General features: G+C 38.9%; 1 protein-coding gene across 1 annotated transcript; it reads left to right on the top strand.

The window, feature by feature from the left end:
• Positions 1–1,631: 1,631 nt before the first annotated feature.
• Positions 1,632–26,073, top strand: ADAM33 (ADAM metallopeptidase domain 33). Its single transcript, XM_063459778.1, has 14 exons — positions 1,632–1,743; positions 3,753–3,856; positions 6,799–6,875; positions 12,869–12,947; positions 16,666–16,742; positions 17,341–17,494; positions 17,802–17,858; positions 18,429–18,500; positions 18,761–18,930; positions 21,507–21,591; positions 22,338–22,474; positions 23,782–23,887; positions 25,589–25,634; positions 25,729–26,073. Exons 1-14 carry the CDS (start codon positions 1,677–1,679, stop codon positions 25,875–25,877), a joined length of 1,380 nt encoding a protein of 459 aa, XP_063315848.1. The 5' UTR covers positions 1,632–1,676; the 3' UTR covers positions 25,878–26,073.
• The last annotated feature ends 1,084 nt before the right edge of the window (positions 26,074–27,157 follow it).

Raw genomic sequence — 27,157 nt, 5'->3', positions numbered from 1 at the left:
GTAATGTGTCTGATTGTATAACAGAGCTCCACAGTAATAATACTCCCAGTAATGTGTCTGAGTGTATAACAGAGCCCCACAGCAATAATACTCCCAGTAATGTGTCTGAGTGTATAACAGAGCTCCACAGCAATAATACTCCCAGTAATGTGTCTGAGTGTATAACAGAACTCCACAGCAATAATACTCCCAGTAATGTGTCTGAGTGTATAACAGAGCCCCACAGCAATAATACTCCCAGTAATGTGTCTGAGTGTATAACAGAGCTCCACAGCAATAATACTCCCAGTAATGTGTCTGAGTGTATAACAGAGCTCCACAGTAATAATACTCCCAGTAATGTGTCTGAGTGTATAACAGAGCTCCACAGCAATAATACTCCCAGTAATGTGTCTGAGTGTATAACAGAGCTCCACAGTAATAATACTCCCAGTAATGTGTCTGAGTGTATCACAGAGCTCCACAGCAATAATACTCCCAGTAATGTGTCTGAGTGTATAACAGAGCTCCACAGCAATAATACTCCCAGTAATGTGTCTGAGTGTATAACAGAGCCCCACAGCAATAATACTCCCAGTAATGTGTCTGAGTGTATAACAGAGCTCCACAGTAATAATACTCCCAGTAATGTGTCTGAGTGTATAACAGAGCCCCACAGCAATAATACTCCCAGTAATGTGTCTGAGTGTATAACAGAGCTCCACAGCAATAATACTCCCAGTAATGTGTCTGAGTGTATAACAGAGCTCCACAGCAATAATTCCCCCAGTAATGTGTCTGAGTGTATAACAGAGCTCCACAGCAATAATACACCCAGTAATGTGTCTGAGTGTATAACAGAGCTCCACAGCAATAACACTCCCAGTAATGTGTCTGTGTATAACAGAGCTCCACAGCAATAACACTCCCAGTAATGTGTCTGGGTGTAACTGATAGGATACTCTGTATAGTGAGAGTTATAACGGATAGGATACTCCGTATAGTGAGCGTTATAATGAAATGATTCAATGTATATTGACCAATATTCCTAGAAATTATTATTAATATTATTACTATTATTATTACGCCTAGGTTCGGGTAACGGATGTGCTCTGCGGTTAGATCTCTCCTGAGCTGTAAGAAATTCTCCATACGTTCCTAGACTCCGTTCACAGGACATTCGTTAAACAGTGAATTTATATAATATAGAAAATAAATGACATAATGTGTTAAACTTTGTAAAAGGTACGCAGTATGTCCCACCATCACCGTGCATCGAAGTTATTATACTGTAAGCTCCTTTGAAAAGGTCCTCTTTATCCTATTGGTCCTGTCATTTTTTGTAATTGTCTCTTTTATTGTTAAATCTCCCCCTCCTATAATATTGTAAAGCGCTACGGAATCTGTTGGCGCTATAGAAATGGCAATAATAATTATACCCCATATTCCGCTATCTGTCAATGCAGTCCATTGTAACAGGCAGAGAAGGGGTTAACGCCTGCAGATCCCAATGGCAGATTGTGCAGTGACAGCCACTGGGGAGTTTTTAGTGCCCAGGGGACAGATGCTGTGAGCCAATGATATCCGTCCTGACTTGCCTATACCTGCCCTTAGTCTTGCAAGTCATTAAATGATGTGAGCACCGTCCATACATTGCCTGCACAGTCCGAGCTCCTGCTCCCTGCAGAATGTGAAGAATGAGGCCAGCCCTGCACTATGTGTCCTGCCTGCTGTCCATCCTCCTCCTCCAGCCCTGGTCACTGGGTGAGAGCAGAAACACAGCATGTAATGATTGCTTCTGTCCGTTCTTCTTTCTTGTTTTCTGATTGTTTGTTTTTTTATTCTCTCGCTCTCATTATTATATTTCGATTATTAGAACCAGTGTTTAATAATAAGAAAAAATCTTTGAATCATATTGGCATATTAGTAAATGTTTGAACTGTCGTTTTGGGTCAAACTCTGAGTATTTCTCTCATTTATGTATTATAAAGGCAGGGTCAGATCATCCCATTGTACAGCGCTGCGGAATCTGATGGCGCTATATAAATAATAAAATAATAATAAATAATATGCTAACCCCCTCCCCCAGTATTTACTAACAGAATGTACTAAAACATGAGACTGCAGAGAATATTTCATGATATTGTACCGCCATTGCAATATGACCCATAAACACCTTCTGCTAGTATGGAATGAGTCGTTAATTTAGTATGTACAGCTCTGTGCAGCTCTGCGGTTATTCAGTTAATGAGGATCTTTCAAGCTTGCTTTCTTATGATATAATTATTCCGCCATTGATCCTTAAAGGGTTAAGTGTAATAGTATAGTGACACTCTACAAAGGATACAATGTATACAGTCAGGAAGTACTAGCAGTGAATGAACACAGACCCATATACTCAGAATGAACGGTTCCTGTGTTGTGACAGCGGCAGCTGCAGGTCGGGGCCTTTGAAGAGGGGAGCAGCTGTCATTGGGGTCTGTGTGTCTGTCACTAATATTTACCTTCGTCTCACAGCGGAGGAGACTTTTGTTGTGTTTTTATTTAATGTCTTGCACTTTATTCACTGCGTTTGTTTATATCTGATTTATTACGAGCTTGTGTGTTCACATCTATTAATTCCTTGTTGTGCGTAGTGTTGTTTGTTGTTTATTTCTGTGTTTCAGCAGCACAGTGTAGAGATAGCAACCTGGGCTGGTGATAGTTAGTGTGATGTGCATCTCCTAGCTATTCTTTATTCTCAATCCTGTACAGAATGTATATACATTCATGTATTCATTCATTCATTCACTTATTCATTCATTCATTTATTCAATTATTCATTTAAGTACAGTAAAATATACTGAAAAATCAGTAGGTGTCTAGGCGCTTCAAATGTAGTAATAGTGAGTGTGTATCAAAAGTTTTAGGTGTTTCCCCAATCACCTTAATGCATACAATAAAAGACTAGTAATGCCAAACACTACCAAGCATATACAACACCCAGTGTTGAGAATTAGAAGGTAAAATGATATATAGATATATATATATACGTCCCAATAGACATCCACTGTAGGTAAGTAGTAGTACCACTCTTGGGATCTACAAAAAATAAATACAACCACACATAATATGCAAGTTAAATAAAAGATAAAGTGCAAACGCGTTTCGACTGGATCCAGTTTTCCTCAGTGCAAAAATAATCTGTGGGAATTCTGATTTGTCTTTTATATGTTCCATTCATGATTGAAATCCCATTCATCTGCGGCAATGCCGGTCCATTTCCTGGTCAAATGGTTTTCGGCGTTGACTTCCTTTCACGTGTGTGCATCATTACGGCACACATATGAAGTCATTTCCGGTTGGCATCATGTACCTATGTATGTTATGCTGGAACCACAGTAACGTCCATATTGGAGGTGGGCAACAATGCCAGACGTGTAATATGTGACAAACTCCCCTTTTACCCAGATTCCCTGGGTACATAGCAAGGTAGGCTCATGTGAAAGGTAGCAGTCGGCCTACCCAGAAACCCCCGACTCTAAATTAACACAAGATTTTACATAAATGAACACCCTAATTTCAGCCATAGATGCCAGAGCTCAAGCATTACACGTCTGGACAGCTCCGCCCCCCGAATGATCTATTGTACGTTAATACAAATTAATAATCTGATACTATAATGCTGGGACCTGAAGAAAAAAAACCTTTAGAATAATTGTGTATTCTAGAAATAAATGAATAATTATGGCCAATGAATTTCTTCACTTGGTAATTTCATATTTCCATTTCAGCCATTCCCGGCACAAAGAACCCGAAGCAGCAGCTGGCGCGAAGTGTGTCCATTCAGCGCAGAATCTGGATTGACCCAGGATCGCCAATCAGTAATGGCTACCAGGTAACCAAGATGTATGTGTAACTCTACAGCCTTGGAACTACAGCGTTTATGCTGGGCAAATATCACATGACATGTAGCTCACAAATATTACAGTTCTGTGGCTTCGCCGTTGCTATGGTATCAAACCGCATGAACACATAGCCATCAAAGTTATTGAAAACATGTGCAACTTTTTTTAAAAGTTCATCAAACCAAACCGTAATGATGCAACAGGTAAAGCCAGAAAGGGGTCTTTACTTTTATAATATTTAAAAAAAAAAAAACTGTTATTACACTTGGTGCCGAAAATGACACTCCAGACCCCTAAAGCACTTTAGCTTGCTGGAATGCTTCATGTGTAGAAGGTGTGTCCTCTTTTTTTAATTTTAGTAGATGTATAGATTTCAATAAAAATTGTCACTTTTATAAGTTACTTTGTTACCTTCCCCAGCTGTCAATCAGACACTTGTCCTGTATCTTCCTGGTTTGTTTAGCTCAGTGAAGCTAAACTCAAGAGGCAACAATTGTCTTGCAAAGACTTTGCATTGAGCTGCATCAGAAGTCTGTGATTGGTCAGCCACAGAAAGTCTAGGTGGGGTTAGAAGGGGAGGGCTTGCAAAGGCAGCAGACAAGAGATCTACAGTTTTACAAGCTGTTTTTTTTAGATATCCCCCCCTATGAAAACATGCATAATTAATATAATTACGGAAAATGATATAAGATATAATCAAATTAATAGAGTGCTCTCATTAAAAATAATTCAAATTTGCATGCGTTAAATGTAAAAAAAATTACGTTTGAAAATACCTGTAAGTGATTGACGGAATCAGACAATTCAGGCTGGAATGACTTTGGACTAATTACACATTTTAATACATTAGTTTAGAATTTTTAATGTAAGAGTCACCAATGGAATGTATAATAGAATATCTCCCAATATAATCGCATCTAAATGTAGACCGGAGGATCGATGTAATCTTCTTTATCCCAATGGTTAACTTAAAGGGAAAAGAGACAAAAGAACATAGTGTACTACTTTAAGAATATAGGAAACACTGTATTGTCTGCACTTACAAAATGCAAGAAGGTTAAAAGCCCATCAAATGTTGCTGTGAACTTCTCGATGAATCCCAAAACGAAATACAGGAACTCAGGATAAAGGAACACGAACAAAATAATACTAATAAAAGTACAAAATCAAAAGTCCGTTAAATAAAGTACTCCTGCCGCCCTACGCGTTTTGTCCTCAGACTTCGTCAGGGGCATCCGGCTTGTGTAGTACAATCTGTGATCTTCCGGTCTTTTAAATGTTCGCCAATGAAAGTTTCTTTACGTCGACCAATAAGAATCGGTCTCGTATCGTAAGTCCGCCTATCAGAAGATACGTCCGTACAGCCTATAAGCTGCTGTGAACTATAGCGTATCAAACCTCTCTCGAGAGACCCATGTCCTCACACTCTGGTGGAACGCAAATGCGTTTCAGCACTTGGGTGGGAGTGGTCTCGCGGAAGGAATGAATACCACACAAGTTCATTCAGAGCAAAGTGGGACAGAAAAAAACATAAAATTAATACATCTAAATTGTATTTACAATACATAATAAATAAAGGACAGAAAAAAACATAAATTTAATACATCTAAATTGTATTTACAATACATAATAAATAAGTCCTTTACGATACGAGACCGATTCTTATTGGTCGACGTAAAGAAACTTTTATTGGCGGGACATTTAAAAGACCGGAAGATCACAGATTGTACTACACAAGGACGAAACACGTAGGGCGGCAGGAGTACTTTATTTAACGGACTTTTGATTTTGTACTTTTATTTGTATTATTTTGTTCGTGTTCCTTTATCCTGAGTTCCTGTATTTCGTTTTGGGATTCATCGAGAAGTTCACAGCAACATTTGATGGGCTTTTAACCTTCTTGCATTTTGTATGTGCAGACAATAAAGTGTTTCCTATATTCTTAAAGTAGTACACTATGTTCTTGTGTCTCTTTTCCCTTTAAGTTAACCATTGGGATAAAGAAGATTACATCGATCCTCCCGTCTACATTTAGACGCGATTATATTGGGAGATATTCTATTATATATTGTGTTTTTCTGAAGATATTGAGGAATCTTCATACTCCCATATATTATTTGGGTAATTTATTCTATATTATTTTATATATACCCACTTATGTTTTATCCACTGGTATATTGTGCATAGGGTGTATTTTGTTTGTTTATATTGTATTTCCTCACCAATGGAATGTACCTACTAGTTCAATTGTTTCCAGACTGATTGCCCCACTTGTAATAATTGGTACCATTTTTCAGAACACATCGTTTTGATAAAGGTCTAATATTTATTGTTGTTCGAGATTCTTTAAAGCCAAATTAATAATATTTAAATGAAAAATTTTACTGATTTGACAGAACTCTGCACTATGCCCACATATAGATATTCCTTTTACATTCTGAAGGCAATTCTAAAAATAAATATCACTTTCCTATATTTATACTATTCCATTTATACCATTTATACTATTCCACTAAATCCATATTTATACTATTTGACCATTTTTATTTATCTATTTTTTTTTCTGGTGCTGCATGAATTAGGTATGTATACATGTATTGCAAACCCTCTCTGAAATGTTGGAAGATAAAGAAAACCAGGCGCCTTCTATCCACTCAATGATTTCTAAAGGATAGGCACAAAAATGAAAAAATAAATGAAATTGTTGTTTTATGCCATGATGTGTTAACTATGTATAAGGTGTATAAACAAATGGTTTGTTTTTTTACAATAAACTGAACTTGATATTGAACGGGTTTGATCTATCCAGGTTAGTTCTAGAACCAAGAGTTATCATAACATTTATTAATCCCAGAGCACTGCAGTTCATTATTGTTTGTTCATATTATTATTGAAGCATAAAAAAACATCCAATATGTGTTCTTTTGTATAGGCAAATTATGAAAACAGAATTGAATATTTAATAAGAATTGGAATGAAAGACCATCGTCTCATATTGACCAAGGCAAAGTAAGTACTATCCTACCTGGATCTAAACCTCAGCAGACTCTCCCATGGTGACCTAGAATTCATTGCTAATAACCGACGTGACACCAGATTAAATTTGGTTGGGGCTTCAGACACTGCTTTGCTGACATATTTCTAAAACTGACTACCTTAGCCATTAACAAAAAAACAAAACAAAGTGCAAAGAGTATAGTATTGTGTGTAATGTCATATATAGTGATCACAGGTTACAGGAGGATTACATGACCAATGTAGATGTAGAATTAATCACCAAACATTTTGTAAGTATTCAAACCAATGGGACGGCTCTCATGGTAATGTCGGACCTTCAGAGGTTACAGGGAGAAAATGCTACACGTGCCTGGTCCTATGTCACCCATTTTTAACATCCTTCAAAAATGTGGCTGACAATTTCTGTGACATGGCTTCACAAATGAACCTTTAAACAGTAACCGCCCCCTTTGGCAATGGACAACTGTACCACAATATGGTTACACACCTTTCCCCAGAGTGCGGCTCCTGTGACAAAGTCAGCCAAAACTGGAGCAATCACTCCCACTCAACGTAGGACTTCCAAATACAGCTCTGAGGCTGTGAGAAAAACTAAAATAACAAAAAAAACGAAATGAAAGGAGGGTGGGAGTTCTGCACCATTCTAACACGATCAGCAAGTAGCCAAAAGGGTGGGATACGTAAAATGCAAAAATATATACACAAGAATTCTAAATATTTACACATACACCTTTCAGTCCCCAGGAAGGTCATTAAAATTCATATTGTTAGGCTTGAGGCAGTCATTGTTCGTAGTCAGGTCAAATGGTTAGGTTTGCTTTGATTACCGGCCTTGACCAATTTTTTATTAATATACATTATATATTGCTTGAGATAAGATATTGGATTCTGTCCTTTTTTAGATTAGGAGTAGGCAGATATTTAATTGTTTATTTTGATTAATTTGCTTCTAGAATAGGGAAGAGTTTGTTGTCTCACGTTTCTGAAGCTAAATCAGATGTGTACTTTGAGAGTACAAAATGGCGGCGTATGAACGTTCCAGCAAAGTCTTCCATAGATCGTCTGGTGCAACTGCAGTTAGATATGATAGGCTTCTATTGCACTTTATGTGAGAAGATACCTGTTCCCATCAGCCTTTGCAACCAACAGGATGTGGCAGTGGAAATTACAACACACTCGACATGAGATTTTCGAAACGATTCTAACTTTGAAAAGTTCTAAAAGGACAGTGACACTGCTAGAATGATGTAAGGGTTATTCACTTGGCTAACGTGTGACTTGCTGGGAGTCAAAATGAATTTCAAACTGTAAACAAAAGTAGCGGAATCAGAAAAGTATTCTTGACTATTTTGGCCTAAAATTTGAATTTGGATTTCCTGACATATCAATATTTAAGTGAATATTAATCAATGTTGATACATTTGATGCAATGTTGATACAATTATCAATATTCACTAAAATATTAATATGTCAGGAAATTCAAATATTAGGCCAAAATAGTCAAGAATACTTTTTCTGATTCCTAAGTCTAAATGACAAAGATTTGAAGAATTTTCATAATCTTCAATCCATAACTTTCTGTTTTATCATTTCATATAATATTGAAGCTGTTGGCGGAAATGCCCAATGCCCCCTGCAAGGTGTTGATGTACAGCAATGGCTTTAACTATTTTGAATAATGTCAAAATATTTCCAACTAATTTCTAGTGACAGATACAAACCCCATCATTAATAAGAATATCTGAGTCTCTGCCTTTTCTGTATTTCCCTATCCTTTACGTTCCTCATCTGGTAATTCTCGAATTTCTTGTGTGATATACTTTCATTTCTCTTTATCCCATTTTTGCCCCAATTTTCACTGGATCTGATTCCGATCTGCGTGACATCATTGTGTACGAGGATTTATTATCGGAAAGGAGTTAGGACTTATCACTAATAGTAGACAGGGAAGATATAGCCAAACTCTTATCAGCGCTGGGATTTTCAGCTCTTGAAACAGGAAACAAATCGAGTTCTTTTTAAAATGGATTTGGACTTGATGAAAGATCTCCTGCATTTTCCCTGGAATAAACCACATTATCCTGGTAACCTTTCCATCTCATTTAAATTGAATCTGCTATATGTTATTGTATTCTCCAGCGGTTATCCTTAGTGGATATTTTTCTTTTTTATCTTTTAGGGTTTTTGCGGTTTCTTAAAAAAAAGTTGGTTAAAGCTGAACTATTACCCCCCCCCCCCCGCCCCCTCACACCCCAAAAATTAGTATTTCATAAATATAGAATCTTTATTAAAGGGACTCTCCAGTGCCAGGAAAACAACCCATTTTCCTGGCACTGCAGGTGCCCTCTCCCTCCCACCTCCCAATCCCCTGTTGCTGAAGGGGTGAAAACCCCTTCAGTCACTTACCTGAGACCCCCGCTGATGTCCCTCGGCGGTGGTTTCGGGTCACCGCCGCTCCTCCTCTTCATTACGTGAGCCGGCGGGGGAGACTCATCCTGCCCGCTGGCCGGGGAGGCCTAATGCGCATGCGCGGCAATGCCACACACGCGCATTAGACCTCTCCATAGGAAAGCATTGAAAATGCTTTTCAATGCTTTCCTATGGGGAATTGAGCGACGCTGGACACGGAAGTGCCCTCTAGTGGCTGTCTAGTAGACAGCCACTAGAGGAGGAGTTAACCCTGCAAGGTAAATATTACAGTTTATAAAAAACTGCAATAATTACTCTTGCAGGGTTAAGGGTAGTGGGAGCTGGCACCGAGACCACTCCAATGGGCAGATGTGGTCTGGGTGCCTGGAGTGTCCCTTTAAATATTCATATTGACTGTGTTAGAATTTCCAACCCAGCCAAGAGATATACTAAGACAAAGTAGGGACTACCTACCGCCATCTAGGAGTGTCTTGTCTGGTCTCACGGGATCGTCCATAGACCTCAATGCTGTATTCTCGCACATGCAAGTACACCAGGAGCTGCATAGGACCCACTGGGAGAACATGATGGGGCTTTTGAGGGACAGATTCAGGTAAGTATAACTTACCATTGCCGGTCCCCCTCACCCCATTCCGTTCACCCAACTCCAAGGTCAATTTCACCATAGGGGGTCTTTGCAAGTACGGAAACGTTCCCAAACAGTGACAGTGCCCCTTTAAAGCCCCTTTGATTCTGTTAAATGATACCTTCCCATTTAGTAGGTTAAGTAGTTAAATAATAAAACAGTCACATCTTAAGATGAACATTATCATCAACACGTTTTAATATCTTCATATAATATTTACGTTACAAAATACCATCTCATTCATTTTATTTTTCAATCCATGTACATTGCCATTTCAGAAGAAATGCCTTCCTGTGCCACTCTCTCTTTAAAAAGCTTACTATTTATGACCATCTATTACTTTGCTTTTCAAAGCTTTGGGCACTTTATGCGTGCAGCATTTTCTGTCGGGGGATTTAACAAACATTATATTAGGGGTAGGTGAGGAAAGGGAAACTTGGAAGTGGGTAAGAGTGTCCAACTGTCCATCCATTGCAACAATACAAATACTAATGTACATAACATAAATTGTACAATGATACAGTTCAACAATAAATCAATTATTTATAAACGTTAGACTTTTTTAACATCTTCCCATTTGTCCCAATTATATTTTAATTTTGCGAAAGAATGCATATTGCTCCTATGCGACAATTCGTGTGCTTTGTTGTCTAGAATCAAGTTCTGTCGTGTGATTTTAATGAGCAATGAATGGTTGCAAAATAGTGAGTTTGGGTTCAGAAACCTGACAATCCAACCAAAGGTGCAGAAAGGTGGCTGTCAGAAAGGGGGGGTGTATACATCCAAACATTTTATAAAGGAACAAAGAGGAACTTTAAATGGGCACTATAGTCACCGAAACCATTTTAGCTTAATGAAGCAATGTTAGTGTATAGATCAGGATCCTGCAGTCTAACTGCTCAAATCTCTGCAATTTAGCAGTCAAATCCCTTTTGTTTCTGTCCATGCAGCCCTAGTCACACCTCCCCTGGCTGTGACTCGCACACCATGCATGAAAAAAATGGTTTCACTTTCAATTAGATGTAACTTACTATAAAATGTCTTATTGCCTGCTCTCTAAAGTGAACTTTAATCATACACAGAATGCTTCTGTGAGTTTAGCAAGCTATTAACAGTGCAGGGGATAATACATTTTAAATTAAATAGAATTTGCAATGAAGGGAGTGCAAACATTAGCCGACTCTTTACAGGAAGTGTTTATGGAAGGCTGTGCAAGTCACATGCAGGGAGGTGTGACTAGGGTTCATAAACAAAGTGATTTAACTCCTAAATGGCAGAGTATTGAGCAGTGAGACTGCAGGGGCATGTTCTATACGCCAAAACTGCTTCAATAAGTTAAAGTTGTTTTGGCGACTATAGTGTCCCTTTAAATTCACTTAGAATTCCCAGTAGGTCTTACTCTAGTGAATAACCCTGACTGTTTAGTGAATGAACATTTATAATCTTGACATTGCATTCAACACGTGATTTCATTAGGATATAAATCTGTTATTATCAAGGCAATCACATACTTCCCAACAGAGCCGTTTCAGCCCCTTCGGGCGATGCCATTGATGCCATTCATGTCCCTGGCTCGCCTCCTTTTACCCTGCTTCCAGCGTCCCGTGAATCGATTTTGGGGGCTATGTAATCAGCTCAGCTGGCCTCACATCCCGGCACGCTGACTGCGAGAGCGAGAGGTGTCTTTGCTAAACACTAACACTATTATTCACTAAAATGTGAACTTGCAGGAAATCAAAGTGATTGTTAAGTGATTTGTAAATTTAAACCAAAATAATGAAAACCTGGCTGATTTAGAGAATCGTTCTAATTCAGCTCTTTCAGTCTAACATTTGAGATTATCTGTGAATTTCTGACATTTTACACTTTGGTGAATAAGTATTACTGTTTCCTGGGGCCTCCTGTGAACATGCATTGCATTCTCTGAGTTTACTGCCAGATGGAATGTTTAACCGTTCAGCTTTCAGATTGTACAAAACATCCTGAGGTTAACAGCCTTCACTGCCGTTAGGGGAAATAATGCTTGCAAGCCCCCGGGCCTCAGCGGAGGATTTCAAACCACTCTTTGTAGTGAGTTTTACTTGCTGGGACTGGAAAATACTACATTGTAATCTAACCAGTGTCACATGGACAACAAAAACCCTGACTTTAAATAGCGGCTGCAGTTAAAGCGATATTATAATGGAGCCGTTTATACACTGGGCCACTATCGCTTGGTAATGGTTTATGTCAATGAAGTATTCTTACAGGCCTTAGTAGGTGTAAATGGTACATTCCACACTGTAATTTCATGTCCATACAATGTGGTGTAACAGCGATCTATTCTTTAACAAGTGTGAACTATAACGCCTATCAATTGCAGCCAAAACTGGGTTGAGGATAATAGGGGTTAGAGTCCACAGCATATTGAAAGCAGATGCCCCTTAATTTTAAATCTCCCTAAAATAACTCTAAGCCCATCTAACAGACAGCCCAGACAGACACCCTCTAACCCTAACCATAACAATGGCATTTCAAATGGACTGCCATGCGGGGAACTGTAATAATGATTCACGTTTATTACGGCAATTTCTGCATTGTCAGAGCTCTATCTGTCTGTTTGTTTGTGTTGTCTATCTATCTGTCTGTTTATTTATTTATCTATCTATCTGTCTGTCTGTCTATATATCAATCACTCTATATATATATCTATGTATCTATCTGTCTGTGTATATATCTGTTTGTCTGTTATTATTATGTTATGATTTATATAGCGCCAACAAATTCTGCAGCGCTTTACAGTGGGTATATCACTGTCTGTCTATCACTGTCTGTCTATCTATCTCTATCTGTTTGTCTGTGTTCTATGTCTGTCTATCTACACAGGCACACACCATTTTTAAATGTATGCACATATAATAATAATTTGTACACTGTATGTATATTTCAGAGACCTGTTGGCGTTGAATTTTACTGCTTCACATTATCAGGGAGATGGGACGTTGGTTACAGAAGAAATGGACCACCTGGTATGTCATGAATATATTTAGTAAACATAGATTTTTATTTTTACTGCTTCTTGTTTCTTCCTCTATTGGTTAATTTTTTTTCACTTGATCTGTCACTCAAATGTTGATAAAATGCGCCTATCCGTATAGTGCTAAATATATATGGATTGCAGTAAATCCATCGACCCATTCGCTGAATTTTGGTTCGTCAAATTGTGTTCTCCTAAAACGATTACATGGACAAAATTTGCCCAAACCGAAATGCCACATGGCCGAATCCTTAAACAACCAAAATATATTTTTTTATTTTTTGGATGAATTGACGTGCACAGACATTTTGTGTTTTTCATTATTTTCATATTTCCACATGTGAAATTGTTATCTTGACTGGATCCCTGGTATTGTGCCGTAACATAGTTGCAATGAGGGATAAGGACCCGTGCCATTGGAAAGTAGAGCGGGACGAAGAACATGCTCGGGTTTATTCGCTATTCTTGTAGATGTCTGACTGGTGAAATGTACAATTTTCAAACTTGAATTTTCTTCCAAGTCAGGTCTTTAATCCTGGATTTTACAAAATGATTCTGAAGCCTCCACAATGCAATGTTTAGTGAATTTACTCATGTGTCCATGTTTTTTGTCTACTGTGCTGGTAATTCCGTACAATGTAATAAACCTGCCATTCACTTCTCCACATCAGCCACGGTTTGTCAGAACATGGTGATTGCTGTGTGTTCTTAACCAGGGGCAGATACGTGACAGCTGGAAAAATATCCAATGTTAGAGATGAAGACAACTGATACTAGGCCTCCCGTTATCGCACTCTAGGAATTGTGTGAGATCTGTCATGAGAGGAATTTAACAATTCCATCATATTGAGAGTCTGATAAACTGTCCTCTGTATGTAACAGAAATCTTATAAACAATGGGGCCACTTCTATACTCCTCAGCTGCCAGCAGAACATGATAGTCTTCTCTTACGATGGGTGGACTTCTCCCCTCCTCACCTGTGATCCCGATGTTCTAAATGACAAATTAATTGATCTCACATGGTACATGACTTCAACCTAACAGGGCAATTATTTCCTTCTCAGTCCCTCTTATGGTCAGTAGATAGTAAATTCAGGTTATTCTGAGTATAGCACATGCCTACCTGTCTAGTAATTTTATTTCTCTTTATCTAAAGATGGTGTTACCTATGATGAGGCCCTGTGAATTCCTGGGACTGCTTACTTTTGCACTCTATTGGATACCTGCTTTATATCTTTTCAGTATAAAATACATTTATATGAATAACATTTACAGTAGATTAGTACTGTATAATAATAGAAGAATCCTAAACATTCTTCCTAAACATTAATCCAGCCTTGGTCTGTTCTCCATCCGGCCAGTGGACCTCTTGGAAACTCATTAGAGTTCCGCGGAAAATAACTAAACATGAAAACGATCTCAATTAGAGGGGGCTCTGCTTGAGGTGGAGAACAGGTGCTGCGACTGAGGAATTTAGCTCATTACTGCTTTTATTTGTTTACGTAATATATCACGCCACAGGGGACATTCAGCAGAAACAGCACCTTTAGGCACCATCCTCACCGCAGCTGTGTTTTTTTCTTCATCCCGCCATATTGCAGTCAATATCGGACATGTAGCAAGTGTTTTCCTTGTGTACAACCAGGGCGGCCTGTCGCTGTCCCATTACTGACTGTGTATCTTTGGATGAACACTGCCTGCTGCTGGCCTGAAATGCCCAGGTGGTGGCGCTATCCACAGCATCTGGCGCTAAAACAGCAATGACTATTTGTGTAGTAGAATATATTATTATTATTATTATTATTGCCATTTATATAGCGCCAACAGATTCCGTAGCGCTTTACAATATTTTGAGAGGGGGGATGTAACAATAAATAAGACAATTACAAGAAAACTTACAGGAATAATAGGTTGAAGAGGACCCTGCTCAAATGAGCTTACAGTCTATAGGAGGTGGGGTATTAGAAACATTAGGATAGGAAATATCAAGTAGGAGTGAAGCAGAGCTGGAGGAGAGAGCAAAGCACTATCCCATAGGAGAGCAAGAGACAGGTATGTAAGGGAGAGATTACTCTGGGAGGCCATACGCTTTCCTGAAGAGATGGGTTTTAAGGCCCTTCTTAAATGATTGAAGACTAGGGGAGAGTCTGATGGCAGTAGGCAAGTTATTCCATAGGAGAGGAGCCGCCCGTGAGAGGTCCTGCAAGCGTGAGTTGGCCGTACGGGTGCGAGAGGTGGTCGCGGGCAGAGCGGAGGGTACGAGGAGGGGCATACCTCTGGATCAGTGAAGAGATATAAGAGGGGCTGGAATTGTTCAGTGCTTTAAATGTATGGGTTAGCACTTTGACTTGACTCCTATAGGATACAGGGAGCCAATGTAAGGACTGGCAGAGGGGCGAGGTGTGAGAGGACCGACTGGATAGGAAAATCAGTCTAGCTGCAGCATTCATTACAGACTGTAGCGGGGCAGTACGGCTTTTGGGGAGACCAATCAGGAGAGGGTTACAGTAATCCATGCGGGAAATTACTAGAGCATGGACAAGCTCCTTGGTAGCATCTTGCGTAAGAAAGGGGCGGATGCGGGCTATGTTTTTGAGTTGGATTGGACCCAGAGATTTATGAGAGTTATTCATGACCAATCAACTGCTTATCAGCAAATGTACCACATAAGTCATATATCGGCTAGCTCATAGAAAAAGTTGCAACTTTTGGACTAGTTTTTGCATACGTTGTGCTTTTAAAAACATTATTTAATTTTAACTCTTGAAAACGACTCTCTATTTTTCACAAACAAATCTCTCTTCCCTTACGGCCAAATGCTAGAGCCCTAAAGGATATAACTTGGCTTTCTAAGGAAATATATATGTGACGTTGTATATATTATTCCCTGTGTCCTTTGCATACCACACAAGCTATGACAGGTAGCTGCTCGAGTCTCAGGCCATCACTATTATAAACTCTGCTTCCTATAACTAGCTTAGGGCCAGTCATATAAAGAAAGAGTGAAAGCTTTCACTTACAAATCCAACAACTGTCACCCTTTATTATATTGTAACAGAATGAATCCTTAAAAAAAAAGATTTTTTTGTATTTTTTTATTATTGTGTTGGAGCTGTTAACCCCATCGCTTTCAGAATCAAGTAAAAATTCAAATCACTGGCCCACCTCCACCCCTTCGAACCTGCCCACCGATGTCCTGCTTCACGGGGCTCTAATGTTGGAGGGTATTCTGTATGTGAGCATTCTGGTCAAACGCAGACATACTTTTTACATTCTGTTACAGTGTCAGTAAGCTGTACTGCTGCTGGTAATGCCTTAAGGAAGCACGGTATTTGACCATTTTTATGTATCTATTTTTCTCACATCTACTACTGTATTTTGGTTAAATTGTTTTCTGACACTTTACTAACATTTCAAAGCCTGTGTAACATTTTTACAAGATAAAGGACGCTGTAAATTTTTAATGTCCCAAAAATGGGTTTTAAGCATGCATGAATGTATAAAAAAAATTGTGTAAATGTATATATTTTATATTTTTTTAAGCTTACCTGAAAACCAATCGGCACACAAGAGTGTTGTTTTATTATATGGTTACGTGGTAGCTAAGCATCCCTTGCCTCAAATATTGCTACTAGTTTTTCAAACAATAAGTGTTTGGTAGGGAAGGGGCTAAGACAGGATAATAACATGACATTCCTTTTATCTACAGGCTCACTGCTGCTATACAGGGAAGGTGGAAGGACTCCCAGAATCCTTTGCTTCAGTTTGCACTTGTCATGGCCTCAGGTAAACTTATTAAGTGTCAAAATAAAACTGTATTTTCTGTTATTTATGAAAAGAGCATCACCATTCTACTGATATAATTATTATTTGAGTTTATCCTGCAGTGAGATTGTTCATTTGAGCTGACTGGCTACCGTATATTTTATATCATATAACTGGGCGCCACCATCTTAGCGCCTGTCAGTCATTGTTATTAGCTCTGAACATTGCACCTGGCAGTCAGCACAGAGACAGCAGACAGAGAGGAGGAGAAATGAAACAATGTTTCTAAATCTCAAACTCATTTGCAAAGTGTGCCCTGGCTGTGCCTGTACCGTGATGTCATTTCCTAAATCATCAACTTAAATTTAAAAGAACATGGAGCTTCCTATGCAAAAAAAAGTTTAACAAAAAAAAAAAAAATGTTTAATCAAATGAAAAAAATGTTAAACAAAATAAGTTATATGTTTTAGTCCTAAGTGATTTGTATATTTTATTCAATGACATAATTTACAGAGAAGTCATGTTTTCCTTTTAACCCTTTAGTGACCCAACCATTTTTTTTATTTTCTTACCGTTAAGGACCAGGGCTCTTTTTACATTTCTGTGGTGTTCATTTCAGTGGTTATATTTGTCACGGCAATGACACATACAGCATCGAGGCCACCGGCCAATCTGAATCCGACTATGTGATCACCAAACACAATACCTACAAACAAGACCCTAAATTGGTGCAGCATCGTCTGACCCGCTCCCTGCAGACTCCTTCCAGAAAGGTATGAAAATCATAATAACTATAAATATATCTGTAATCCTAAATTATCAGTGAGTAGGAATGGGGAAAACCAATTTTGTTCTTGTGTTCCATTCCTCACGGCGACCAGTTCACAGCAAGTTTTAATCCTGCTGGGATAATGCAGAACCCATGCTCTTTACCCTATTAATTCAACTCTAGAATGTAACTCCCACTAATCTCAGGCTGACCGGAGCATCAAGGTCCTTATAGTGAACGTTTTTATAATGTATTTATTTTTGAGTGTACAAGGTGACAATATTAACATTTTTGGATTTTTTTGTTTCTAGAAGGATGTGATGGACAATTACAACATTGAGCTGTTCTTGGTAGCTGATAAAGCAGAGGTAAGTGCACGGTAGCATGTTTCATGCAATCAGAACCCAAGTTCAATACAGTTTTCAGTTTGAATCTTTATTCACCAAAATATAACAGTTTGTGAAGGAAACCAGAAAAGGTCAGAACCATAATTGTGATTTTTCAGTTTTTATTAAGAAATTAAGAAAGCACAACTGTTGTCTCAGAATTCTGGTAGGATACGAGTTAAATAAAGAGATTTTAAATAATTTAGTCATTTAAATGGGAATGATTTATAAGGGTCTTTGTCATGAGAGTGAAAAAGTGAGTTTTGTGGGTTTTTTTTATATACATTCAAACTGATAAGACAGGTAAGTCTAGCAAAGGTGGAACAATCGTGTCCAGAAATCTGGGTCGAAATTGTATAGTATGTGTCTGTCAGGACTGGTTAATTTTCAGTGAGCTCGTTGGGATATTCTGTAATCCATAATGCATCTTGTCTGCCACCTTACTGACCAAAGTGCTAGGCTTCATCAGTGATATATACTGGGTGATTTCTGTGTAAATATGTTATAATAGCTCGGAGATTTTAAATCTGAAGGTATTTATGTATCATCTAGTTTCAGCGTCATGGGGAGAACTTGGACAAAACCAGACAACATCTGATGACCATTGCTCACCACCTTAACCAGGTACTGCTCGACCAACAGAAAGACTTACTAGAAGTTATTTGATTCATGCAGTGGTTTAAGGACAAGTTATGCTACTGCATTATATACTCAGAAGGTTTCCCAATCAATGTGTTAGACCCATAAGATAACAATTGTGACTTCTTAAACAAATTCAGTGAGTGAATGTCTGTCTGTGGTGAGATAAATTGTTCAATGGGGTTCCTGGAAAAGAAGAAATATGATTCAACACTATTTGATATATTTCATTTAAATTGTTATAGATATTTTTGAAGATCAGCTTTCAAATCTTTTTGGTGGGGATTGAAATTTGGACAGAGGAAAATAAGGCCAATGTTTCAGAGACCGCATCTTCCACCCTACTAGAGGTCCTAGAGTGGAGAAGACAGCATCTGCTGCCCCGGAAACATCATGATAACATGCAACTCATAAGGTTTGTCCTCTGTCCATCAAGAAAAAAACAAACTGCTAACTATTTACTCAGTGGTAATAGAAAGAAAAGCCCATGGTTTTAGAGTCCTGCCACACAACAAATCTTAAGAAGACACTTTTCAGCAAACTACCTAGAAATTAGATTGTAAATGAATATAAACTATTAGAAAATCAATACCCCCTGAGCCAACTGCTTGCTATTATAGTTATTGGTAAACTCATTAGCTCCTTTGGCTTCCAATATCATTTCTATGCAGATGACACGCAAATCTACCTGTCCTCTCCTGATCTCTCCTTGTCCTCTTGACTAATGTATCTGACTGTCTCTCTGCTATTTCTGACTGGATGGCTTCCTTAAACTAAACTTGACCAAAACTGAAATTCTGGTCTTTCCTCCCTTAAGTGTTGTTACTCCTGTGTCTGTCTCTCTCCAAGTCTACGGTGCTACCATCAGGCTCGCTGCCTAGGTGTTCTCTTTGACTCCGACCTCTCCGTCAAGCCTCATGCTCTATCTATCGCCAAATCCTGTCATTTCCATCTCAAAAACATTGTGCGCATCCGCCCCCACATGCGACTAAGGTGTTGGTCCATTCAACTGTCCTTTCTCGCCTTGACTACTGTAATCCGCTTCTCAGTGGTCTTACGTGCTCCCAACTTGCGCCGTTACAGTCCATAATGAATGCGGCGGCGAGGCTCATCTTCCTGTTCGCCCGCACCTCCCATGCCTCACCCTTCTGTCAGTCCCTACATTGGCTTCCTATAAAATATAGAGCTCAATTTAAAATTCTGGTTCTTGCTTTCAAATGTCTACATAATGCTGCTCCCACCTATCTATCCTTCCTTATACACAAGTATGTCCCGTATAGGCCCTTACGATCTGCTGAAGACTTACGTCTATCTTCTGTCCGTACTCCCACCTCTGATGCTCGCCTTCAAGATTTCTCGACGGCTGCACCGTTCTTGTGGAACTCGCTTCCCTCCTCCATTAGATGCTCACCCAGTCTCCACTCCTTCAAAACATCGTTAAAAACCCACTTCTTCATAAAAGCGTATCAATTAAACTGTTAATAGCTCCCGACTGATTCCTCTTCTGCAACTGCCACTAGTCTAATACTATCCTTACCTATTTGTGTCATTTTACCCCACTCCCTCTAGCATGTAAGCTCATTGAGCAGGGCCCTCAACCCCTCTGTTCCTGTGTGTCCAACTTGTCTGGCTACAACTACATGTCTGTTCGTCCACCCACTGTAAAGCGCTGCGGAATTTGATGGCGCTATATAAATATAATAATAATAATAATTTAAAAAGGAATGGCTTTTGTGTCATAAAACTGTATTCTCACAGTTTTCTTATTTTTCTGTTACTAGAAGAGTGAGACTTCACGTTTAGGGGACAATATTTATTTTATACCAGTTTCTTTATTACATCTGATGTATTGGAACCAATAAGCTCTAGTGACAAATTTTGTCACTCGACTCGTTAGGACGGCTTTCCGCTGTTTGTGTTTGATTTATAGGCTCATGTCACATATTGGGTTTGATGAAGACCTAGAGATAAGTCAAAATGTTTGGCTATTTTGGGGACCATATAATGGAACCCTGTTGTAGTTTCTGCTGAAACGTTTATTATTGCACCTTGAACTCTTTGACATATTCCTCAAATTCTTAAACTATTTTAGGGAACACCATTGCCATGAAGGGGTGTATGTGGTTTGCAACAATCTCTAGGTAGGTGTCATGTGTCAAGGATCCAAGGTTTTCCAGATCCAGGATCCAAGGTTTCCCAGAAGAGCATTGCCCAGACATAAAACTCCCTCCACCGGCCTGCCTTCTTCCCGTAGTGCATCCTGCTGCAATCTCTTTCCCAGATAAACGATGCACACACACCCAGCTATCCACCCGATCTAAACAAAACGGGATTCATCAGAACAGGCATCCTTCTTCCACTGCTCCATTGTCCACTTCTGACGTTCATGTCCCTATTGAAGTTGCTTTTGGCAGTGGACAAGGATCATCATCATCGGCACTCTGATAGGTCTGCAGCTACGCAGTCCCATACACAGCAAACTGTGATGCCCTGTGTGTTCTGACACCTTTCTATCATGACAAGCATTACGTTTTTCAGCTATTTAAGTAGCTGGTCTGTGTGATCAGTCCAGCCAGACTAATCTTCCCTCTCCACATACCTTAGTGAACCTTGAGCTCCCATGACCCTGACGCTGGTTCAATGGTTGTCCTCCCGTACACCATTTTTAGTTGGTACTAACCATTATATACCGGGAACATCCCACAAGACTTGCTGTTTGCAGATGCGCTGGCCCAAGTATCTAGTCATCACTATTGGGCCATTGTCACAGTCACTCAGATCTTTCCGCTTGCCTACTGTTTCTTCTTCCATCACATGAAATGACTGCTCACTTGCTGCCTAATATATCCCACCCCTTGACAGGCGCCATTGTAAGAGAATGATATCGCTCCGGCCGCCAGTCTGAGACCCTGCTTTAATGAATGATGTGTAAATATAGTTGACACAGTGTCTCCAGCACTAACCTGTGTTTTCTTTCTTCGTCACCTGCAGTGGGAAACAGTTTAAGAACCACGCTCTTGGAGAGGCGTTTGTTGCAAAAATGTGCACCCCGGATCATAGTGGTGGAGTTATAAAGGTGAATAAAATGAGTATACCGTAGTGTTATATTACTATATATATATCAATCTCCTCGGTAAACAGCAGAACTCATGCCATGTGAATATTTATTTATTTCAAGAAATGTGTACATTTAAACTTCCTTCATCCCTCCCAGCATGCACCAGGTCACCAGGTCAGGTTTTCCTGATTGGCTGCTGACTGAAAGACATACAGGCGTAGTATGTAGTTAGAGGTCAGTACCTGCTATCTAGGTTACATAGTACAGATATCCAGTCCCAGAGTGTGTGTACGGCAGAGTCAGGATCCAGACCATGTCACCATGTGATAATAATATTATAAATGGAAAAGGGGCAGCAAGAAGTTTTTATTCCAAATGGTAATCATGCAAACCATTATCTGTTTATCTACACCAGGAATAAATGTGTCTATGGTTATTGTGATATAACTATGAGCCACACAGAGTGCCCACACCTGCACGTTAGCACCAGGCTGCATTAAACGCCCATTGGACAGGCTGCTATGTTGCACCACATGAAGGAGCAGAGCTGGTGACTATTCGGCAGAAATGCCATACACAACTCTGAAATCCATGGGCAGCAATCAAACTAAGCGGAATATTATAAAATAAATACATTAAAAAACTGTGGAGGCTTTTTGACATTTTTATGAAAGATGTAAATGGAGTAAGTGGGAAAGCCTGGCAATGGCTATGTTGGAATACCATGTCTTCCAGTCAATGCGTTTTTCTTTTTAACCCTTTAGGATACGGGTGTAAGCCCTAAGGAGCTGGCAAAGTATGTGGCGCACGAGATGGGGCACAATCTGGGCATGGATCATGACACAGACTCCTGTTACTGTCCGGCTGGGTCGGGAAAATGCTTGCTGTCCAGACGGACCGGGTGAGGATCCATTAACCCAGAGCAGACGCTGGTTAGGAATTTTAGAGTTGTTTAACCCCTTAAGGACACATGACATGTGTGACATGTGATGATTCCCTTTTATTTCAAAAGTTTGGTCCTTAAGGGGTTAAGATTTACAGAGGCCTTATGTTTGGGGTCCATCATGTTTGCTTCTTTTGTAATAAATACAGTGCTGTCCTGTCTTAAACTTTGAGGCAGGTTTTAATATTTATGATAATAAACGTTTTAAACTCATTTGCCATAAACATGTATCCTTCTGGCCACTATCACCCATGTCTATGGTTTCCTACAGTGAGTCCTGCACCAGTTTTCACAACACACTGCAAATAATATAAAAACTGGGCAATATTCTGGGAGGCACAGTGGGTTAAATCATTAGAAACATCACTGACCAGATATTAAAACAGCTGAGTGATTCTAAAAGCGTGTATCACCACATTAAGACAAGATGTCGTGTTCTGATATAACCCATTCACTACCAAGAAGCCATTCATGATCTGTCAACTCTAGCTGTGCTAAGGCAGTGAGAGCATCAAACTTAAACTAAGGAGCAGGACAGGATCCCTCCAAAGGTAAACCAATAGAAAAGAAAAATCCAAGTATAGGTTCACAGTTGGTTACTTTGCTCCGTGTTCCTGGATAAGTTATTACATATGTAACTTCTATCTAAGGCTCTGATGGTCACCGTCCTAACAGGACATTTCAACTTTATTATTTTATCGTCATATAAGATCACAGCGAAGACTCTGGAGCAATGCTCTCAGATACAACATGGATTTGTGTTTTTATTGGCATTTGAATATTTTAGACACGTTATATGATCAGTTATTAAACAGCGTTATTGTATTTTAAAAAAAAAAAACTGTTTTACAAATATGGAATAATTAGATTAAAAAGATAAACTAGGCCAAACTGGTTAAATGACACTTTATTTTCTTAAAGTGACACTCCAAACTATACAGTTTTTGTAGTGGTTATGGTGCAAGGACTCTGTGGACACATTTATTTTCAGGTAATGTCAAACCATTTTCACCGCAGGATTTAATGGCCATTAAGCACTTGGAATGTCTGTTTTCAGTTTCTAATACTTAAAAAAAAAAAAAGTTACTTTATTCAATAAGATGGGGAGGAAGGTTGGGATCCAGTCTCTCTAGCAGTAGAATGGAGAATGCAGTTCCATTGATACAGTGCCACCTTGTGGATGGTGTATGTATGGCAGGAATGGGTTTTATAGTGGTTATATTGCATTTTCTAACATTGTGATTTTATATATTCCCTTCTCTCAGGTATAACATGAATGAGGATTTTAGTGACTGCAGCTTTCGCTTCCTATGTCGGTTCCTGGAAGAAAAGGATGTGACCTGTTTAATGGACAGACCGGAGACATATATTGTAAGTGGCCTCATATTTCAAAGGCTTAAAACACCTGCTCTCATCCAATATCGTTACAATTATATTTATTGAGAAAAAACATAAATAGCCTATCTGTGACTATAGTGAGTTGGAGAGTTTATCTATACCGGCTATTGATGTCAGATTTGAATTCAGTCCAAAAATGTGTTTAGTGGCTAAACCTGGAACTAGGCAGGCTTAGCTTAATTAAAAAATAATGTCTCGAAAATCTTAAATTCCAATATTTAGTGAATGTGCAAATTGCATTAACTGTGCAAGTAGTATAAACATGCCAAATAAAGTCCATCCAACAATTCCAGAAAGAAAGTTCAGGTTAGGTGAGAGCCAAGTCCCAGAATGGGGCAATGGGTCTGTGAGTGAAAGTAGAATCCCAGTCGGTTAACGTGTTTTGACCCCGCGAGTTCCCCAGGATCTGCATCTTCTTCCACATTCGGAATGGGATTTAGAATGTTCTCCATAAAGTGACTCCAAATAACCTGGGAAATGATTGTGGACATGTTGACGCTGCTGCACTCGCAGACAAGCTGCTTGCTATTCTTTTGCCAATACGCACATGCCTATTTCTTCCGAATGTTTCTGACTGTCATTAAACTTTATTTAAAAGCAGACACTAGTGACAGAAAAAGACAGTTTCTGACATGTTAATATTGGAGACTAAATGTACTATACTATAAATACTCCATTTATTACACTACACTGCTAATGCTCTCATTTATCCTTTATATGCAAATGAATATTTACTTCTGGCTGGAAGCTGTAAGATAATATCTTTACATATTATGGACTATATTTGGCCCATTCGTGGTATTTGCACAGTTCTAACAATCTGCACAGTCCCTATTTATTGTACTTTGTGGGGTTGTTCTTGGAGCCAATGCAGTCTCATGATCAGCACTTTAAATATACGTATATACAGTACAGTAAGTGGGTCACTGTATTTCTAAAAGCTGAGTTTAATACCCATACATTTATGCATGATCATTGTAATAAGGGTTATGGAACATGCAATTAGTTCCAGAAATATCTGGACACTGACACAAGTTTGGTTATTTCAGCTGTTTACCAAAATAAATTTAAGTTACAGTCAAATAATGAATATGGCTTGAAGTGCAGTGCCTCAGCTTTAATTTGAGGGTATTCACATCCAAATTGGAGGAAGGGTTTAGCTCTTTAATATGTAGCCCCCTCTTTTTCAAGGAACCAATAGCAATTGGTCAATTGACTCAAAAGCTGTTTCATGGACAGGTGTGAGCTATTCCTTCGTTATTTTTTAATCAGTTAAGCAGGCAAAAGGTCTGGAGTTAATTCCAACCCCTTAAATTAAAACTGAAAGTCTAAACTTCAATTGCATCTCTGTTCATTTTTTTCAAATCCATTGTGGTGGCGCACAGAGCCAAAAAGATGAGCATTGTGTCAGTGTCCAATTATTTCGGACCTGTATGTTCAAAAAGATACAAAGCAACGGTCAATAATGTTATGCTGGGTAATCAATATGAATTTGAAACTCTCTGTATGTTTACTACCATTATCACCACAAGTTAGTGGCATGTTGATATTTATTTATTTCCCTGTTTACTATATAAAATTGGACTCAATAAATGGCTTTAATAGATAATAGTAGACTTTATCTGAACATCCTATGAAATCTGATTAAAAAAATATATATATATTTTTTACAAGGATGAACCAATCAAGCTTAGCCACCCATACCAGATTCTAGAAACCGGTAAGTATTTTTAGAATGTCATTATTATTGGTTTTGCTCCTACGTCTGATTTGTATCACACTCACGTATGGAACGTGCTTTGTGCCTTCTCCAGTAGGGATGGTTTCTCTGGGCCTCTGCTGCCTCATCTTTCTTCTCTTATTCGCCATCATCTGGAAAAAGAGGTTTTGTCGAAGGACAGAAACGAAGAGGAACTTTACTCCAGTGCAGCCATGGAATGGAAATCAGATTCTGAGCATTTAAAAAGGAGTTGGTGGTGACCATCACCTGAAAGAGCACTTCCTCGTTCACATGGAACGAGCATAGTGGAGCTGTTACTCTTCCTGGTAACATTGGATGAAGCTCCTGCTGGATGGATGTTTGGTTTGAGCCAGGTCAGGACTGTCGAGGACCAGCTCAGATACCAACAGATCATATTCTTCAGGGAAACAGCTGCTAAGTGATGACATTATTCATCATGAAAACACATAAAAGAATGTGATCACTTTAATTTACAGATGGTTTGGAACCTCTGCTACCTAAAAGATTTTTCATACCACAGCAAAGGCAGCTGTTTTGTTCTGTTAAATAGTGGAATAAGAGATGTTGATGAGATATATAAAAAGAGTACGTCAGAATGAACGCTTTTAATTTTGAAAGACATAAACTGTGCTTGATTAATGCCATGCTTGTACTGCCTACAAAGGGGGGCTTTCCTGAGCTGAAGTTCTGACTGGGTTCCTGAAAAGCCCCAGGTCTGATTTTAGCACCATTTCATTGACAGCCCTAAAACTCCTGAAAATGATTATTTAAAATCTAATATTGAGAGAGAAAACAGATCTTCTCCTGTGTATGTCCAATGACTCGTCCTATTAATCCTCTCAGTTATGTAATTACAAATGTAACTTACAAGAGGAGTTCTGAATAGCAGACACATATAGAATGGAAGGGGCCATAAAGTTTACCCGTTGGCTCTATCCCCGTTCTCTTTGCCCCTTAGCAAATGCTGCCTATTGTTCCTGGCATTGGGAGGTTCAGTTGCAGCAGGTCTAGTCCAGGTTCTTGTGGGCCACGTGGAACACGAGTCTCATTAATTTAACTTACCTGTATTCGGCGTGGCATGGGGTAACATCCAAGACTCCCAACTGATTCACCTCAATGTAAAGGATAACCTTGATCACTCTCTGATTACTACATCCACAGATGTGATTTTATTGTATTTTAGAGGACAGATGTCACATTATATTATATCAAATGGATATATTTATAAATATATATTTTAATTTAAACTGATCAGTGGTGTGTTACTATGGAAATCATTAAATACAATACTAACAGTGCTTTAACGGTGTCTGTGATTGATTTAAATAAACACCTTTAATGGAATTTAAGTAATATTATTATTATTATTATTATTAATAAATGGCAACAAATTCCATAGTACTGTACAATGGGTGGATTAACAGAAATATTTAATATTTAACAAGATGAGCTGGACGCACAAAAAGGGTGTTGAGGGCCCTGCTCAAACAAGCTTACAAGTT

The sequence above is a fragment of the Pelobates fuscus genome, chromosome 6, assembly GCF_036172605.1.
Source record: "Pelobates fuscus isolate aPelFus1 chromosome 6, aPelFus1.pri, whole genome shotgun sequence".
In the NCBI taxonomy this organism is placed as follows: domain Eukaryota; kingdom Metazoa; phylum Chordata; class Amphibia; order Anura; family Pelobatidae; genus Pelobates; species Pelobates fuscus.
The sequence above is the reverse complement of the archived record's forward strand: the minus strand, read 5'-3'. Positions and strand labels throughout refer to the sequence as shown.